The sequence below is a fragment of the Oryx dammah genome, unplaced genomic scaffold (assembly GCF_014754425.2).
Source record: "Oryx dammah isolate SB20612 unplaced genomic scaffold, SCBI_Odam_1.1 HiC_scaffold_2, whole genome shotgun sequence".
Lineage (NCBI taxonomy): Eukaryota > Metazoa > Chordata > Mammalia > Artiodactyla > Bovidae > Oryx > Oryx dammah.
The window spans coordinates 60,703,949-60,723,783 of NW_024070186.1; the positions used below are offsets into that span (position 1 = coordinate 60,703,949).

General features: G+C 40.4%; 1 protein-coding gene across 10 annotated transcripts in view; it reads right to left on the minus strand.

Annotated features, from left to right (window-relative positions):
* The window catches only part of TNIK (TRAF2 and NCK interacting kinase), a 400,746-nt gene that overhangs the window by 39,643 nt on the left and 341,268 nt on the right, over window positions 1-19,835 (minus strand). For 6 of the 10 annotated variants that reach the window (XM_040248749.1, XM_040248720.1, XM_040248743.1 and 3 more), the window contains 4 exons: window positions 12,378-12,541; window positions 10,262-10,359; window positions 9,243-9,266; window positions 3,102-3,286 (listed from right to left, as the gene is read on the minus strand). In XM_040248749.1, coding sequence (XP_040104683.1) covers window positions 3,102-3,286; window positions 9,243-9,266; window positions 10,262-10,359; window positions 12,378-12,541 — 471 coding nt within the window. The remainder of the gene's footprint in view (window positions 1-3,101; window positions 3,287-9,242; window positions 9,267-10,261; window positions 10,360-12,377; window positions 12,542-19,835) is intronic. The other 4 variants (XM_040248755.1, XM_040248731.1, XM_040248727.1 and 1 more) reach the window with 1 other exon arrangement.

Sequence of the window (19,835 nt, forward strand, 5' to 3'; positions counted from 1 at the left end):
TTCCCCTCACTCATTATTATTCTAGGCTTGAGCCACTGGGAAATATGCGGTTGGTTAGTTATGGAACACAGTCTTTGTTATGTGCAGTCTTATAGGTTACATCGCACACTACTAATATGAATTCAATATTGTATATAGAAGTCACTGTTTTGCACTTCAGTATCTACAGCTGCTTGTTGGAATGGTGGGGCTCCATTTCTGAAAAGCTTTTCATGGTAGTGAACTGTGCTGCACTAGATTTTAATTTTTTGCTCCAAAAATACACAGTATGAAGTGTGAAGGTTTATCTTAAGAGTAGAAAATAAAAGTGATAAGAATGTGAGAAGCAGTCTACCTCAGAAATGACTTACTCCTAAAGAAACAATGGATTTTTTAATAGTAAGAAGTTTTCTAAACATACAACTTTTCATTCTACAGCAGAACAAAGTGTATATATTTTATATTCACAAAAATGTCTATATTTAGCAAATAAAATACACATACACACATCTGTATCCTGTTTTTTTCTCTAAAGTGTGTTTCACATATAATTAACTATTTTAAGTGTTCTTTAATGGATGATCATGTCAATTTGCCTAAAATTTACCAATTCTTCAAAAGCCCCATCAAGTTTTGCCTCCACCACAAGCATTCAATGATAGCCTATTTATTACTTCTGAGGAATACAATAATAAATTTTCTGAATGCCTTTACCAGTATCTAGCCTGTTCTCTTTCCAAATAACCTTGGTGAAACAATTTCTCTCAAACATGGCACCAACAACATCACTCCCCAGCTCAGGATACCTTCCATGGTTCCCTGCTGGCTACATGACCAAGTGCACACTTCTTGGTCTGGCTTCACTAGTCCAGACCCTTCCCCTTTATACCAGCTTTATCTCCACCAAACTTAACCTTCTGTGCCTTTACTTCAGCTCCCGCGCTCGCCCCCTGCACCTTATGTGCCGCACCCCCCGCCCCGCCTCCGCCCAAGCATCCTGGCTGGGACCCTAATATCACTGCGTTTTCCTTTCCTCCTTGATGATAGTTATCTGTGTACACGTCTTTCCTCTGGATTAGGCTATAAATGCTTTAAAGCCAGGATACACAATTTCAGTTCAGCGCAGTCATGTGTATCCTGCGCTCCATGAAGTGGCAGGTATACACAGAAGACACCATGCAACACAGATGACAGCATGGGCTCTGCCTCATGGACTAGGCTATGACAGGCAACCCCCAAAGTGACAGGGGTGTGCCAGACGGCAGAGGAGGCACAGCGCAGCAGGGACATCTAGGCGATTTTAGAAAGACGGGTGTTTCTACCCACAAAGAGATGGGTTTGCCTCTAAAGATATGAGGATGAGCACCATTAACATCCTTACAATATATGACAGGGGGCTTAAAAACCCAAAGAGATATAACATCTCTACCAAGGTGGTCCTTGGTTATTCTTCCAACTATTTATACTACTCTGAAGTTTTCCATGTATAATTATGTCTCTCGCCTACTCTTTGTGACCACGTGGACTGTAGCCCACCAGGCTCCTTTGCCCATGGGTTTCTCCAGGCAAGAATACTTGAGTGGGTAGCCATTCTCTTCTCCAGGGAATCTTCCCAACCCAGGGACTGAACCTGGGTTTCCCGCATTGCAGGTGGATTCTTAACTGGAGCTACCAGGAAAGCTCCAACTAGAATGTAAACTTTTGGAAAGCAGAATTTGTGTACACACTTCTTGAATGTCTCAAAGCCCTCTCAATACTTTGAATATCCCAAAGCATGGGGTCTAACACATAGTGGAAGTCTTATCAATCTTAAATCCACCCTCAGAGTTGTGTGCGCAGTGCTTAAAGGGAATTCAAAACATCTGGTAGAAGAATGAATCAATGCTGAGTCAAGACAAAAAGTGAAAGGACCAGCATATTTTGCAGGAATGTTCTGGATTAGTGATTTCGCCTCTAGAACAATTTTATTTGCTGTTAAAAAAGCAATTTAAAGCAATCTGTTTCCAAATGTCATATTTTAGCATACTTATGGCTGTCAATAATGGGGTAATCAGCAGTAAAATAACAAGTATGGATTTTTCAGCTACAATAATTGGATTTGTCTTTCAGAATTGCTTGTACGTCAGGACTGTTAACCAATGGATGACATTTCCAGCAGACTAGCTGGCCCTGTCTCTCCAGTCTCTGCTGAACAGGACAGTCATCTGTGGCCTGAAATGGCATCTCCTCTACAGGGAATAAATGTGGTGTGATGACCAATGTAGTAGCTGAGCCAAAGAAATGGAAACGAAGAGGAATGAAGGAAAAGTTAGCATTGCTCTCTATCAAAGTTATAGCATACCAGAGTTGGGCGTCTTGTGTTTATTTGAGGGAGGAAACAAGAGACATATGCGAGTGTGCTTGTATGAATGACTGAATTGGGCAAGTAAAGGGGAAGAGAGGTTCTTTTGCAAAAGGGATCCATTCCAGTGAGAAAAAGGGAGTCCCCCTTCACTAAAAAAAGAAAAGAGAAGAAGGAAAGACTGCAAATACAAAGGGAAAGCCAGGTAGCTATCAATATCTAAAAAAGAAGCGTGTATGTGGTGAAGTCAGATAGCAAAAAGGATCGCATGAAAGAGACAATGGGGAAGATGAGGTAGCAAATCCTAACAGGAGTGTATTTGAGTCAAACTCTCAGAGGTTTCACTGTAGGCTTTTGCTGGGATGCTAACCCATGCTGTCTCCTGCATTCCACCCACCTTTGTGGTGGTGGTGATGGAGAAATATACGAATCACGTTATCAACGTTAACCTCGAAATGTTATTGCCTATAATTTTGCTCTTCAGTTTTAGGGTCTGACTATCAATATCATTTGCCCTGAGATGACAAGGACCAACAGAGCATCACCCAAGGGACAGTCAACCTCACAACAGCCTAGATAAAGTATATGCAGTCCCTGAAACACTACATATTCTAAGTTACTGTATCTAGGGAGAAGGGGTGAATGTAGAACGATGCTCTAAAAAGTATGTGAATCCCCAAAGTCAACCGATCCTGCCAAAGACCCATATTTCACATTTCTTGTCTTCTTGTTTTGGAGAACTAACTCCTCCTGGCCTACAGTGAAAAAGCAGGTCACTTACATCAGTCTGGGTATGTCGCTGACAGCCACTGTCCCGTCCTGGGTCTCACTCTCTCCATCTTCCTCCTCTTCGTCACTGCTTTCTGACTCCTCACTGGAGGAGGAGTAATCTGTTACCTTCTTCAGCGGGCGGTTTGTTTCTTCAATCCGAAGTTCTCTTAATTCTTTGGCCAACGCCGTCAGATCCTACAAAAGAAAAGTTTGTCCAGCGGATATGACATAGATATGAGCAAAACCCTATCTCTTGGCAAGCTTAAGCAACAAGAAAAAAAAAAGTAAAAAAAAAAAAAAAAGCTCTCTATAGAACCATTACAAACACAGTTACTGCATGAAACCAAGAAAACGATGTTTGTAGCGTGGAGAAACTAGAAAAGAAAGATGAAATAAATTTAAACTTTGTTTACAACCAATTGCTTGACTAGACGGAGACTGCTGGGTTCTGAATCTGCACATGTATACATGTGTATGTGTGCTGTGTGTGTCCACATATATACAGACTCCGGGTTCATCTTTTGGGAAGGTGAAGTTGGTCACCCACTCTCAGAGTTAATGGGAAAATACACAAGATTAGAAATAATTTCCCAGTATTTCAGGATCGCTGCCCAAGCCACAGTCATGGCCTCTTCCTCATTATGATTGCTACTGTACCAAAATCTAGCATCAGTCACAGAACAGAGCAATTCCCAAGGTTCCAGCTACTAAATGACTCATTTGGTGTGTCATTATTCCCTGGAGAGCCGAGGCACCATGTCAAAAAATGGCCCACCCCAAAGCCCAGTGCCACTGAAAGTGATAGCCACAGAGCTGAGTTAATCAAGAGGAACAACAAAATAAAACAAAAAGCAAACAAAAACAAACAGAAAAAGAATTCTTTTCTAGAATGGTAGGTGTTTCAGTTTCTTTGTTTTAAATTGCAGTCAACTGGCAGAAATCCTGGCAAAGAATACAGAAATGAATGTCCAAATACCAAAAGGAAGAGGTAAATTTTCAGTTTTCCATGAGTATGATGAAACCTTTAGCCTTATGGATGGGATGAGGTGGTATTTAGTCACCAGGCACATGGCAGGCAGTGTGCTGAAGATCTGACTACCTTTTAATTTACATGCTTTCAGAGCAATGCAGAGGGAAGCAGTTCTGCAAAAGCATGGCCGCTCTATGTACATGGGTTAAACTGCCCTTGGCACACAGCATGCACATGAAGAAAAAGCAATTTGACATCAGTCTTACCATTTCTCCCTATATTAGTGACCCATGTGGGAATCAGAGCATTCAGTGAGAGACAGGGGATTAGGGAGAAAGAAACTCATTTGAAAATACTAAATCCCACAGTTTTCTTAAGGCCATATTCTCTCTTTATTTTAATCCAAAAATGTATTTGTCCAATTTGTCTGATGTAAGGTCAGAGTAATACAGATAATGTAAATAACATCTGATAATCTATCCTAGTAGATTAGGAGAAAAACTGTGATAAATATGTGTAACTAAATTATAAATATAATTTTATTTTGAGAAGACAACAGATCATCCTGTTTCTTTACTGTTGCCTATATGTCAGGCATTGGTATATTGGTTAAGACTAAGGGCAGAAGATGGCTCAGGTTTTTTATGGTCAAAATTTAGGAAGTTAAGTGAAGAATTTATTTCTAATTTCATAAAAATCAAAGGGGCAGCAATGACAACTTCAACATTTGTTCTGTAGTCATTTGAATGGAAGCCCTTGGAAAAAGGAAGCTTCTGAAAATTCAAATTCACACAAACATGCTCACTGGGCTTTTACACACATGCACACAGCCACGGCCTCAGTCTCAGTGGATATATTTATCCCATCCATGAAGATGAAAACACAACTGTATTAAAAAGACTCAAAAGATATTTGAATATAGTCTATACCATTAATGAGGAGAAAAATTATGGCGCAGAATTTAATGTAAATTTATTATTGGTTTCTTTGGCAATGAGCCAAAATTCAAAATGCTAATATTCAGATTTCAGCTTTTTACCTCTTATTTCCTCGTAACAATTGCCAATGTTTACCTTTACCAAATTGAGGAGAAATGAAGGGTATTATATCCTTGAGCACATTGAGAAAATACAGTTTAGATATTTGTTAAGGCAATTAATGAAAAAGGACATTATAATCCTCTAAACCAATAAAATAATAAAAAATTAGATAAATTTATTTTGTATTTTTTGTTCTCTATGTTAGGACCATGTTATGTCTCATCAAGGACTATATCTAGTATTTAAAATGTACTTATTAAAAATTTTTATTATAATTTAAAGAGAGAATATGGTTTAAAAGAGTTTATTTCTAATGTCAATAATTCTGAATAAAATATAATGATATTAACTTTTATTTATTTAAATTAATAATTCATTTTCCCCATGGGTTGGTTTTCCTTATTGCTGACATTTCAAAACAAGACAATTAAGATTTTAAAAAATCAAAGCTATTTAGAAACATTTAGCTGGTCCAAAGCTCACTGATTTAAAGAAACTCTCAATTGTTAAAATGACCTAAATTTCTCCAAACACTGTATTTAGGAACACTTTAAAGCTCTGACATGCTTTATAATTTCACTTTTAATTGGAGTTTTTTTTGTTTTGTTTTGTTTCTGTGTTATTAAAGCATTACAAATAATTGCAATTTCCTTTTAAGTTTAATTGGTAATAGCATGGTGGGTGAGACATATATAAAAATCCCAAGGTAACAATACTGGGTAACTCGAAACTAACACTCCAGCCAAAAAAAAAATTTAATCTTCCATTGCCCATAGTCTATACATTTAGTTGAAGATTTGTTCCTTACTCATCTATCCTGGAGAAACTTACAATAGTAAGGTTATAGTAAACAAACATGATCTAAAATGGACACTATTGGGTTCAGATCCATTTTCATATGTTTTATTTTCTGACGATACCCATTTTCTCCATGTAATGAGTTTTTGTGGTAATTTATTGCTTGACTGTCACAAGCCTGGAGCTAAAAAGTATTAAAAAAGAGAAAAAGGGTACTATTTACCATGAAAATATTTGAGAATATATAACTGAAAAAGAAATATGGCAAAATGGTAAGTTTTCTGACTACAGAGTACAGACAGTTAAGGGGCTCTTACCCAAACATTTTTTTATGCAACACTTTTTAGAATCAATTTGGTATAATTTTTCTTTCAAAACAGTTTACTTAATCTAACAATTATGCATACTCTGCTTTAAAAGGTGCTCTTTTAGGTATCTTTTTAAAAACAATATAGTTTACGAAAATCAGTTCAATTTTTTAAACAATTAAAATAATAGTTAAAAATTTTAAAGTTGGTCTTTTCTTTAAAATTTACTTATTTTTATTTTTGGCTGTGCTGACTCCTCGTTAGAACATGCAAGCTCTTTGTTGCCCTGAGGCATGTGGGATCTTAGTTTCCAGGGATAAAACTCACATCCCTTGCACTGGAAGGCAGATTCTCAATGACTGGACCACCAGGGAAGTCTTGGTCTTTTCTTTACATTTTAAAATAATTCATTTCATTTTTAGGAAGTGTGAAGATATGACTTGGGGAAGTCACTTGTCATCAGTATCTTCAACTGGGGAAAAAAAGGTTTGGACCACCTGTTATCATTCCAGTTCTGTCCAATCTATATATGTGCTCTGCCAATTGTCAGATTTCTACGTACGAACGAAAAAAATGCTGGTAAAACCAGTGTTTGCTTTTGTATCTAATCTTTATGACATCTGTTTAATTGTGCTAAAGTGAAAATAATATTTATTTTGGAAGGTGTATTCAGTAATCAGACTACTCTGCACAATCTCATAACTGCATTAGGAAGGGATGCCAAGTGAATGGACTCTCCCCCAGACTAACTTTTATAAGAACTCAAACCATTAAATTAGCAGTAAGAAGCAATTATGTCTTTGGCATTTTAAGACTGCTCATTTCAATCTTGGGTTATCTAAATGGCACATCAGTCACTGGAGACTGCAGAAGCCATATCAAGACCTAGGAATGAAGACAGGAGAGAGTTAAGCTTCTTCCATTGTGGCACCACTGCCATTTGGGTGGATAATTCTCTATCGCAGGTTATTTTCCTGTGCATTGCAGGAGGTTTAGCGGCATCTTCCTGCTCTACACACAACATGCCAATAGCACTGCTTCCCATGTCCCACTTGTGACAATCAAAACTGACTCTCATGCGTACTCAGTTGTGTCCGACTCTCGACTCTTTGCAACCCCGTGTACTGTAGCCCGCCAGGCTCCTCTGTTTATGGGATTTTTCAGACAAGAATACTGGAGTGGGTTGCCATTTCCTCCTCCAGGGAATGTTCCTGATTCAGGGATTTAACCCATGTCTCCCGCACTGGCAGGCAGATTCTTTACTGCTCAGACACCAGGGAAGGCCCCCAAACTGACTCTAGACTTTGCAAACGTCTCCTAAGAGGAGGGCAGCTGGGGGGTAGTCATTCCTCCTTGAGGACCACCAGGTGATGGAGAAACAAGGAATCCCGTATTTTCAGTGGTTGGGTCAGCGATCCTCAAGGACAGAGTTATAAGAATCATCTTGAGGGCTTTTCCCAATCATCTATCGCTCCAAGATTTTGGTGCACAGCTTACATCCTCTCAATTACTTATACCTCTGTTTCCTACCTCTCATCTCTGCCCAGTGTGCTAGAGTATCCTGAAATAAACAAAGCAAATTTTAAAAGCCCAAAATAACCTGGGTTAACCAGACGAAATCCATGAGAGTCCTTTCCCTCACGACAGCCACCTCCAAGCCAATTTCTGGACTCTTAAGAGGAAACCTTGAGTTGTGTACACACACAACTATTTTATTGGTAGCCTGAGCACCAGAACTGTGTGGGAGAAGGTTGATAAAAGCTGTGATAATCCCTGTCCTTCTCACTCTCATGAAGAGGAGGGGCAAGGCTGCAGCACAGAGCAATTCAAAACAATTCCCTTTTATCTTTCTATAAATGCACCCACACACCGTGGATATGTGGAGTCTCATTCTTTTGCGAACAATAATTCTTTATGAAAACTTTCTTTCTAAGTCACTCTGAATGGTAAGGTGGTTGTAATTCTGAAAAAGTGAGGCTTTTTGGTAAAGATCAGACACATAGAAACATGCTTTTCCCACCAAACTAGTTCTATGCCTCAGGCCTTGCCTTTACATAGCATTTCACACTTCGGAAAATGCTCTCGAACACACACGATCTTGTGGGAATCTAAACAATCTTGTGAGTGAGGCAAGGCAGGTGCTTTTATCCCTACTGAACAGATGAGGAAACTGTGACCCAGAGAGTTTGTGAGATTGGCCCCACCAGTTATTTACTGCAGGAGCCAGAATCTGAATGCAGCTCGTTGACCCCAAAGCCAGTGCTTTTTCCATGTCATTTCATAAAAATGGTGCTCAGCAGAGTTCAGCCTGAAAGCCATAATGCTAGTCTTCAGATTTCATGCAATTAGACTCTTTGCAGAAGGCCTGTCTCTTCCAAAACAACTCCACTATGTTGTATTCATGCAGGTCTGACAAAGAGCAGTGAGGCAGTCACCCTTCTTAGCAAGCTACCTAAGATCGGCAAGACCATATATTTTTCTAATGGAAAAATGTCTCCACCGATAAGGAAATAAAGTTACTTAACTGTTCAGGATTCATTAACTAAAGTTGATGTTGCTGCTGATGCTGTAGTTAATGTCTCACAAAATTAATCTAACAATACCCAGTGACTCCTTGTTCACAAATCACACTCTATAAATTTGGACGGCCCTAGAAAAAGATGTCTCTTTTTTCTGTTAGTAAAACCACCATCCCCTACCAGGCTGGCGAGTATAGGTGAAGAGCTCAAGATTTGCTACCGGAAGATACTAGAATGAGAAACTGCCGATATCAAAGCACTAATGCATATCTTCAGCCAGACTAGAATGCTGGAAAAGTGACATTTTGGCTTTAGGAGGAAGGTCTCTGGAGGTTTAAACGGTGTCAGAGGCACCCAGGCTGGCTTTTGTGGGAGGGATTCTCCTCCCAGCAGATCACTCTGAAGGAATGAAGTTTAAACTGAGATCCCATTGGCCACCTTTCTAAATATCAACCTCAGGAAGTCAGTTTATATTCACATCTTATAAAAGCATGATCAAGAAAAGATAATACTAACCTCATCTATAGCTTTCTTATAGCTCTGAGATAAGAGGAACCCAATCCAGAAGAATCCACGGGAGGGGAAAAGACGAGAAGAAAGGCAGCAGGTTAAACACAAAACAGGAATGGTTAGTACACAACTGATAAAGGCAAAGGGAAAGGAGAACCTCTGCCCAGAACGGTGTCAGTTCCCTTCTTTGCTACCCTCACTGTACTTCCTTACTTTTAAAGGTAAAAAAAACAAACTATCTTCACATTCATTTCACAGAACAGACTCTTGAAAAATTCAGATAAAACAAGTGGAGAGTAAGTCATCCCAAATTAATTTCCCACTTTGAAATTTCAGCCTCCAAGCTCTTTTTTATTTCTTTAAGGCTGTCTGGGGTCTGATGTGTTACAGCAATGAAGCTAGATTTCAGGTTGTCAGGGCCTCTATGCGATTATGCTTATCCAGTTTTGGTCCAGACAATACAGTCCCAGAGCAGCAGCAATGTTGCAGTATTAATTCATATGGAAAATAATGTGGAGGAAAGGCCAGAATATTTAAGAGAAATCCACAGAAAGTGCCCAAATATTCTCAACTGCTGGTTTCAACATCTCTTTGCCAAAGCTGCTGAGTAGAAATCATGGAATAATAGGAGTTATTTCTCTTCCTGTTTTGTTTTCTAACATAGTGCTGCTGCTGCTAAGTCACTTCAGTCGTGTCAGACTCTGTGTGATCCCATACATGGCAGCCCACCAGGCTCCTCTGTCCCTGGGATTCTCCAGGCAAGAATACTGGAGTTGGTTGCCATTTCCTTCTCCAAACATAGCGCTAATGATCAGCAAAATATCCAAAGGTAGGAAAGCAATCCTGAATCAGTTCAGTTCTTTCCTAATCAGGTATGACTTCCTTCCAGATGCTTCTAGCACCTGTTCTTAATAAACTCAACAATTTTTGTTTCGGAGTCATGAGTGCATCCCCAACTTCTTTACCCTGTGGGTTCTCTGGTGAATGAAAAGAGCTCAAAACTCTTCTGAGAAAAAAGCACTCACAGCTGGGCGACTTGGTCGGGTGATTTCCCTGGATTCTTCTGGTTTCACCTTGGAGGGCTCATGGGGGAGCACAGGTGATCCTTCCGACTTACTGTTGGCTAGAGGAAAGAACAGAGGGCCAAAAAAGATAATGACCATCAGAAGGTGCTGGAGTTCTGTGGGGAGTCATCCTTGTGATGACTCAGTGGACAGCTCACTCAGTCAGACAAATCCTCAAGCACATCTGTGAAAAAACAGTAAATGTTCAGGCAAACAAAATCAGCGATACACATTTAGGCTTGTCACCTGGAAGTCACTAGGAACAATAGGAAAAACTGAAAAAAAAAAAAAAAAGGAAAAACTAGCAAGCCACCACCATTTATGGAGCACCAATGTTGTGCCATGGTTAGTGCCAAACACCTTTTAATGTCAATTGTCTCACTGAATCCTTGCTGCAACCCAATGGCGTGGCACTGGTTTCCTATTTCACAGTTGAACACAGAGAAGTAACACAACCAGCCCAAGGTCACACTGAAATTGTTGGCAGAGCTGGTATTCTGCCTGATTTCTCAAAGTCCTATTCTCAATTATCATGGTAAACCAGCGTCTGAGTTATTCTATGTTTGATTGTTTTCTTTTACCACTTACCCATCAGGGTAAGTGTTTTTGATGAAATGCTGTGGAAAAAAAGAAACTTGTTTTACTTAGGGGAATGATTTTTAAATGGGCAGGGGGGAGGATGAGCTAGTTGTCTGGGTCCTTTAAGGAAGAAAGAATGAGGTGAGGGAGGGAAGGAGAGTTTGGTGATAAAGGGGATGAGCCCTGGAATACAGCAAGGGTTGGGGGAGGGCTGCTACAGAGTGAGGAGCATCTCCCTGATTTATGAGCTTACAGGTTAGAGAAGAAGCAATCTCAGGTGGGAAATACTCTTTGGTTTGGTTTCAAAGTGGTTTTTCCTGGGTAGGGACATAGCAGGGTAGGACACACTAGCTTTTAACCAGAAAAACTAGAGGTCAAAGGGAAGAAGTTAAGAATTAAACCTGAACCAGATCAGAGAATTAGAATGATATGCTTAAGTTTGGATTTTCTTTAGCATTTGCTCTAATGAAACATATTATTTTATTTTATATGATCAGAAAAAAAGGTAAGAGAATGGCACTTTTCTAAAGTTAGTAAGTCTATATCTGGATCAAAGCGACAGCCTCCACAGTTCTGGGTTGTCACGGATGTCAGAAGATTGTAAGAAGAGGCAGCTGCAGGCCAGTCCCCACCCCAGTTCAGAGACACAGCACAGTATGTCTGACATTCACCTTTTCAAAATAGACATACAGTGAGTTTACTTAAAAAAAAAAAATTAGGAGGTAAAGAATGATTGTGTCGATTGAAGAGGCTAAGAAAGAGTAAAGAACTGGTGCTTTTCATCAGGCAGAGTATTAAGTGTTTTCAAATTGCACTTAAAAAAATCCCAGCCTTCATTACTTGGAAGCAAAATTATCTTCTGAAGAAGGTTTATGCAGAAAGAGTACATTTTGATTAGCTAGAAACAATAGCTGGACACATTACTGTTTTTCACAGGTTTCCTCATTATTGAAAGCTAAACAATGAAGGATGACTTGAATTAAATGGTCAGAGAGGCTAATTTTTACCTCACTAATAGGAATAACCAGAAGGGTCAAGTATATTTTTTAAAGTCAATGATTTTATATCTTCTCTCCAGTGCATATTTATTCTACATTATCCTTTATTAACGTTTAGTTTGAGAAATACCTTGTATTCTGAACACTGTTGACACAAGGGGAAGAGGATACTTGGGGGTCATGGAACTCTAACTAAGCAATCAAATAGAAATGGAAATTGAGCTGTTTGATGACTACATTTTCAAATGAGACCAGTATTCTGCAATCTCCCTGAAGAATTCTGTTATCTGCAGTTAGAAAGGATTGGGCCCACACTGATGTCACACACGTGACTGGGGATGGTGGACCACTGCCTAAGGAGACTGAAGCCAAGTGGAGTTAAGGGGCTTCTCGGCATCACATAGTGGTGGCCACACCAGGACCAGGAGTCACAGAAGTCAGGAAGTAATCTGATTCCTTGTCCAGAGAAGCCTTCCTGGAAAGGTAGGGGAAAGCTTTACCTCGAACCCGGGTCCGCTCGCTGGATCCTGCTTGTGACCCAGGCTGAGAGCCGCCTTGGGAGCTGGGCTGGGAGCTGGGGGTGCTGGAGCTGGAAGAACTGCCACTGCTGGTCCTCTGCAAGGGGCTCTCCAAGACGGGCTCGGTTCTCCGGAGGTCGGGGTTGCTGTAGGGACAGCGATGCACGGGGCTTACATTCTCAAGAACTGGCCACTGATAGACACAAGTGTAGTCCAGACCCGCCCCCAGTACAAAGAGATGAAGACAGTGCCTATGTGACCTTGCATTAAAGGGGTCAATGTTCATGATAGTCATGCTGTCTTCTGTGGAGCTCCTGGCCAGATTCCGCATCTGGACAGAAGGAATTCTTGACCCAACTCTTGGGTCATCTCACATCAAACATATTAGCTCTGAAATGGTGACTCTTCAAAGGAGGCTGGCTTTGAAAACCCTTTTCCTATGCTCGTTGTAAAACAGTAGAGAATATTAAAAGATAAAAACAAGGGAGTAGTGCATGCCATCTCTGAATCAAGAGACATTCAACTGTCTTTTACTGGATGATATATTATCTTCTAGTCTTAGAAAAAAAAATTTTATTTATTTTTGCCTGCACTGGGTCTTTGTTGCTGCGTGCGGGCTTTCTCTAGTTGCAGAGCAGAGCACAGACTCCAGGGAGAGTGGGCTTCAGTGAGTTGTAGCTCAAAGGTTTAGGTGTCCCATGGCAAGTGGGATCTTCCTAGACCAGGGCTCAAACTTGTGTCCCCTGTATTGGCAGGCAGATTCTTAACCACTGGACACCCAGGGAAGTCCTCTTCTAGTCTTTTTTCTTTTGTATGTATGGAAGCACACTGTGTATTCAATTTTGCATATTGCTTTTTTCCCCCTTTGCCTTTTGAGCAGCTTCTAACAAACACTTCTAAAAACAATAATGGCTGCATAGTAGTCCATTATATAGGTGAATTACTTCAATCATTCTTCTGTTATTAGGCGCTTCCAATATATTGCTGGGACACATAATACTGAACTAAACATCTAGAGGCAAAGAAATGTTTAGTCACATCTCTCCTGGAATTGGAATTCTTGGGGGGAGGGGCGTGAACTGGGGTACGCACGTGCACATATATAGGTATGTGAACATATAAACATACAGGAGGTTTTCACTACCGTGTATGAGACTATCCATCTCAGTAAATTCTTACCAGTCTTTATTATGAACAGCTAACCAACTTGCAAAAAATTATATTTTGCTGTTTTAATGCAGTTTTAAAAAATTACTGTTGAGGTAGAATAATTTTTATTCACATTTATTTGTTATTCAGAATTCCTCTTCTGTGAATTACCTAAGTTCTCAGCTCACATAGCTAGTGGTATCTTTGCATTTTTAAATTTCTTGCAGGAAATCTTTATATACCTTGGCTATTACCAAAGGGAAGAATGTTTGAAAATAATTATTAAGTGCTAAACCCAAGAACAGTGTTCATCTATTGGCAGGCTAAAAGCCCCCACTGGTTATAAACGCTACTCTATTATTCACTCTCACATCTTTACTACTCCCAAAATAGTGCATTTATTCATTCACTCAGCTGGTCTATACTGGGCACTGGGTCAGACCTTTGAGATACAGTAATGAACAAGATCCAGCTCATGCCCTCTGCCAGTGTCGCCAGGCACACACAGTGGTCTTTGCTCATGCTATGCCTGCAGTGAGCGCGGGGCAATATGGGAACATGAAGCAGACTCCAAGGCCACTTTTGGTGACCACAGGGGCTACAGAGGTGAGGAGGCCACTAAGCAGTGGTAGTGGGAGGAGACTGGGAGGATTTTAAGATTTTGTTATAAAAATAAGCAGTATTTTCCAAGTTTCTTCTAAGCTCTTCCTTTCAAATTTATAAGCCATAGACCTCTCCATTTTTTCCTCTAGAATTCTGTACTGCTGGGCCTAAGTGGTAATTTGGTGAGATCTGAAATTCAAAGATCCTATCCACTGCAATCCACCTGCCAAGGGAGAAACATAGGCTCCTCCATGATTTCATTGTCTTCAGTTCCCCAAACAGAATTTCACTAACAGCATCATCATAGTGCTATTATTTTCATGCAGTGAGCTATCACATTAAAATGTAATACTACGCTTTCATTTTTCTCTGCCCATTTTAAGAATATCAAGTGGGAACCAGGCACTCTGTGTTGTGCTGGGTGTCAGATGCTTCACATGTAAATGTGAAAATAATATGGTCCCTTCCCTTGAGACACTTGCAGTTTGGCCCGCGAAAATCTGGCCACAAAATGGCAGTTATGGCAGGTGCTGCTGCTGCTGCTAAGTTGCTTCAGTCGTGTCCGACTCTGTGCGACCCCATAGACGGCAGCCCACCAGGCTCCTCTGTCCCTGGGATTCTCCAGGCAAGAACACTGGAGTGGGTTGCCATTTCCTTCTCCAATGCATGAAAGTGAAAAGTGAAAGTGAAGTCTAAATCAAATAATTTCTTTCTGAAAACAAAAATATTTTGCTGAATTACAAAAATTCTTAAACATTGAGTTAGTGGAAGAGATGGCTGGTGATTCTGGAAAATGTAAACATAACTATATCTTCAAGATTTATTAATTTTGATAATATAAATGTAGATTTTATGACAATATTCACCTTTCAATATTTTTTACGGTAAAGGGGTGGCTAAGTCAACCTGGCAGTAAAAATTGACTGCAGAATAAAGTCTCAGTAAACTTCAGGAAGACTTTAAAAATTCTTGGTATTTTTATGGCACTCTTTTGGGTAGTAATTAGCATTTAATTGATTGAGATAGATTTGGATCCATAAAAGAAAAAACCTCCCTCCTATTATCTAGATAATAATTAGATATTATTAGATTATCTACAATAATATTTAGATATCTAAATATCTATAGTATATCTAATATAATATTCTAACTAGAATAGCACGATAAATGAATGCTAATTCTGCAATATCTCACATTTCCAATTTTTCGTTTTTTTTTCTAAAAAATAATCCTATTTAAATTCCTAAATAATAACTTCTTCCCTACTGTTCTCTTTCATTAAACAGTAGTGGTCAAGAATTATTTATGTATAATTAATAAATTCTAAAAAAAATTTTTTTTTATTACACGTTAAGGTTAAGGTTTCTTGGTGGCTGTTCTCATTTTGTAGAGACGTAGTGTTCTTTTATAAAAAAAAAACTATTGGGAGAATGGAGTTCTGTGAGCTCTGAGGATCCAGCTCTTTGCTCGAATGCAGCACTTCTTTGATCATTTAGCCAAAACCTTTCATTAAACACCTGCCTTTGTGAGACCATGAGGGGTGGAAGAGAGACCAGGTCACAGGACAGACAGTCAAGTTACAACATAATCCTAGCGATGAGACATGTAGTGGAGACCATAGCCAGCAAGGCAAAACTCTACATGCTGTGCGAGCATCTGTAAATGGTAGCAGAGTCTGGGGAATGCAGTGTAATGCAGCCTGGAGTGGTTGGTGGTGGTGTTGGGAAAACAAAGGACTTGATTAAACTTCAGAGGGGTGAGCAGCAAGGCTAGGGGAACAGTCTGAGCAAAGACAGGGACCTGGGTTTTCCTGGGGCTCCTTGGTATAAAGACAACCCCATCCTGGCTGAATATCAAGTCTGTGTAGGAAACCCTGGGATAGTGGATCATCAAAAGAAATGGGAAGCTTCTATAGCAATTCTCTTAAAGCCAGGCAGAAAACACAGCCCTCCCAGGGCCGGCTTATGAATCACTGGTCAGGACAGAGGCAGGCTGACCAGGGAGGAGGCTGCGGCCACGTCAGACAATAAGACCTGGGCCAGGGCTGCCCTGGGATGACAGAGGTGCCAGGGCATCAGCAGAACCAGCTGGAATGAGCCTGCGTCTCTGACTGGGGCTCAGGCCTCTTTTGGTGTGAAGCTAATTGGATCCCATGAGCATTAAACCCCTGATCTGGGCTTCACTAACACAAGTCTGTCCCCCCCATCCCCCTACTGGAGCTAACCAGTGTGGGTACTGATCTTAATAGGTTGCTATTTTTGCTGCTGGAGTCTGAAAGAAGTGTTTCGTTTCTATGTAATCACGCATAGAAATAGGGAAAATTTCTAAATGTCTTTTCTACCTTTTTTTTTTTTGGTAAAATATGAGTGTTTTGAGAAAATGTCACACTGTCATGTTCCTCTCTTCCTTACTATGGTGTCACCTGATCTGGGCTTGGGGCCAAGGTGCCTGAGAGAAATGCGCTTAGAGGGGATCAATTTCAGAACAATTCCATGAAATAATAGATTTCCTGTGTTTTTAATATATTAACCGATCCTATTCAGATCCAAATATGTAAAAACTTGAAAACATTCATATAGATTTCTTTAAATGCTACTTTTAGTTCAGACATTTGGCATACTGCAGACAATGCTGTTTGGTTTATAAAACACACAGTAAAAAGAAAATTATTCCACTTACCTGAATCATATAAAAAAGGCAAAACAGAAAATTAAGATTACAAAGTGATTTCTTGGCCCAAATATTTGGGCCAAGTCTATAATTAACTGGCTGCCTGCCCACAGTCATTTTCCTTTGTTCTCTGATGACACAGCCAATGAGAACAAACCAGCCATAAGCAGACAGGTTTGGGATAGGCCAGAGAATTATTTTTTTTGAAATTAAACATTCAGTCATTGGGTTTTGACTGGGTATTACTGGATTACTTTAAAATTTTTCATACTCTGAATGTATTCGCTTAATCAAATTTTAATTTGTTTTAAAAGAACACATGAATCAAAGTTAAATGTTAAAGTGCATGGGAGGTTTTTTGCAGTAGTTTGAGTATTCTTTGGCATTGCAAAAAAAAAAAAAATAAAGTGCATGGGAGGTTAGAAATTTAAAAAATGAACAAATCAAATCGTAATTTAAACTCACCAGTTCACCTTGACAGTATAAGGCATTTAGGAGTCCATACGGTAATGCAAAGGACAAAATATTTAAAAGCAATCTTTTTATGGCTTTATGGATGGGCAGTTATCTGACAAATGGTACCAAAAAATCTATAAGGACTTTATTAGAACCAATAGAAAATAGGACAATCTCTGTCCTATCACGGTAATCCACCCCGCCCCCCACTCCACCCTGACCATTGGTGAATCACATCATTAGCAAAGATGATGGAAGCAAAAGCTTCAAAAGTACTTGTATTTGGAACAGCCAGGACGTGGAAGCAACCTAAATGTCCATCAACAGATGAACAGGTAAAGAAGATATGGTACATATATACAATGGAATATGACTCAGCTATAAACAGGAACAAAATTGGGTCATCTGTACTGATGTGGATGGACCTAGAGTCTGTTACACAAAGTGAAGTAAGTCAAAAAGAGAAAAACACAGATTGTATATTAACATGTACGCATGGAATCTAGAGAAATGGTGCAGGTGAACCTATTTTTAGGGTAGGAATAGAGATGCAGATGTAGGGGATGGACATGTTATGTGGACATGGGGGAGGGGAGAAGGAAGGGTGGGCTGCAATAAGGAGAAGCACTAAAATATATAGACACTACTGGCTTCCCTGGTGGCTCAGACGGTAAAGCGTCTGCCTGCAGTGCAGGAGACCCGGGTTCGATCCCTGGGTTGGGAAGATCCCCTGGAGAAGGAAATGGCACCCCACTCCAGTACTCTTGCCTGGAAAATTCCGTGGACTGAGGAGCCTGGTAGGCTACAGTCCATGGGGTTGCAGAGTCGGACACGACTGAGCGACTTCACTTCGATTCTTCACTTCAATAGACACTACCATGTGTAAAACACATAGCTAGTAGGAAGCTGCCACACAGCACAGGGAGCCCAGCTCCGTGGTCTGTGATGACGGAGACGGGAGCGAGGCAGGCGACATATGTACACATATAGCCAATTCATATTGTTGCACAGCAGAAACTAACACAACTTTGTAAAGCAATTCTCCTCCAATTGTGTACTGCGCTTCTCCTTCTTGAGAGGCTATCCTGCAATCACCAAACAGTCAAGAAGCTGAGGATGAAAAACCCCATGAAGGTACAGCTGACCCGTCACTGCAGTGCAGCTGCGTAAGCCAGTTCAGGTGAGATCAGCAGGACAAGGTTGAAGTCAACCCATAGAATGGTGCTGCTGCTGCTGCTAAGTCACTTTGGTCGTGTCCAACTCTGTGCGACCCCATAGATGGTAGCCCACCAGGCTCCCCTGTCCCTGAGATTCTTCAGGCAAGAACACTGGAGTGGGTTACCATTTCCTTCTCCAATGCATGAAAGAGAAAAATGAAAGTGAAGTCGCTCAGTCGTGTCTGACTCTTAGCGACCCCATGGACTGCAGCCTTCCAGGCTCCTCCGTCCGTGGGATTTTCCAGGCAAGAGTACTGGAGTGGGGTGCCATTGCCTTCTCTGATAGAATGGTGAGAAATCATAAATAGTTACTGTTTCAAGCCACCACATCTTGGCATGTTTTATTATACAACAAAGGTAAACTAAAGCCATCTCTAGCACAATAAATACACCAAATCCCGAAACGTTTCAAAATGCAATTCAATCTAGAGCTGCAGAGTCTGTCACATCTTTAAGTGCTGGTCACTTAGAGATATGTGATAGAAAGAAGTAGGACTGTTCTACATGGCAGAGATGGGGATTCTCCATCCCCCCTCCCCCGCAATGCTTTTGATTATCATTGCAGGTAAATAATTACTACTGCTAAGTTCATTTCCTCCCTACATTTTCTGTAAGCAGAAAAATGTTAGCTGTATTCACAAGATCTCCTTTCTTTGGACAAAATACAATGTTTAACAGGTTCCAAGGGAAAAGCACATGTTTTGCAAGCCACTGACCATTTATCGGGCTTCACTGGTGGCTCAGTAGGTAAAGAATTCACCTGCAATGCAGGAGACTTGGGTTCGATCCCTGGGTCGGGAAGATCCCCTGTTGGAGGGCATGGCAACTCATTCCAGTATTCTTGCCTGGAGAATCCCATGGATGGAGCAGACTGGCAGGCTCTAGTTCATGGGGTCGTAAAGAGTTGGACACAAGTGGAGCGACTGAGTATGCGTACATGACCATTTATCAGTTATTTTGAAGCCTTAATGGACATGGAACAACAGACTGGTTCCAAACAGGAAAAGGAGTACATCAAGGCTGTATATTGTCACCTGCTTATTTAACTTATATGCAGAGTACATCATGAGAAACGCTGGACTGGAAGAAACACAAGCTGGAATCAAGATTGCCGGGAGAAATATCAATAACCTCAGATATGCAGATGACACCACCCTTATGGCAGAAAGTCAAGAGGAACTAAAAAGCCTCTTGATGAAAGTGAAAGAGGACAGTGAAAAAGTTGGCTTAAAGCTCAACATTCAGAAAACGAAGATCATGGCATCCGGTCCCATCACTTCACGGGAAATAGATGGGGAAACAGTGGAAACAGTGTCAGACTTTATTTTGGGGGGCTCCAAAATCA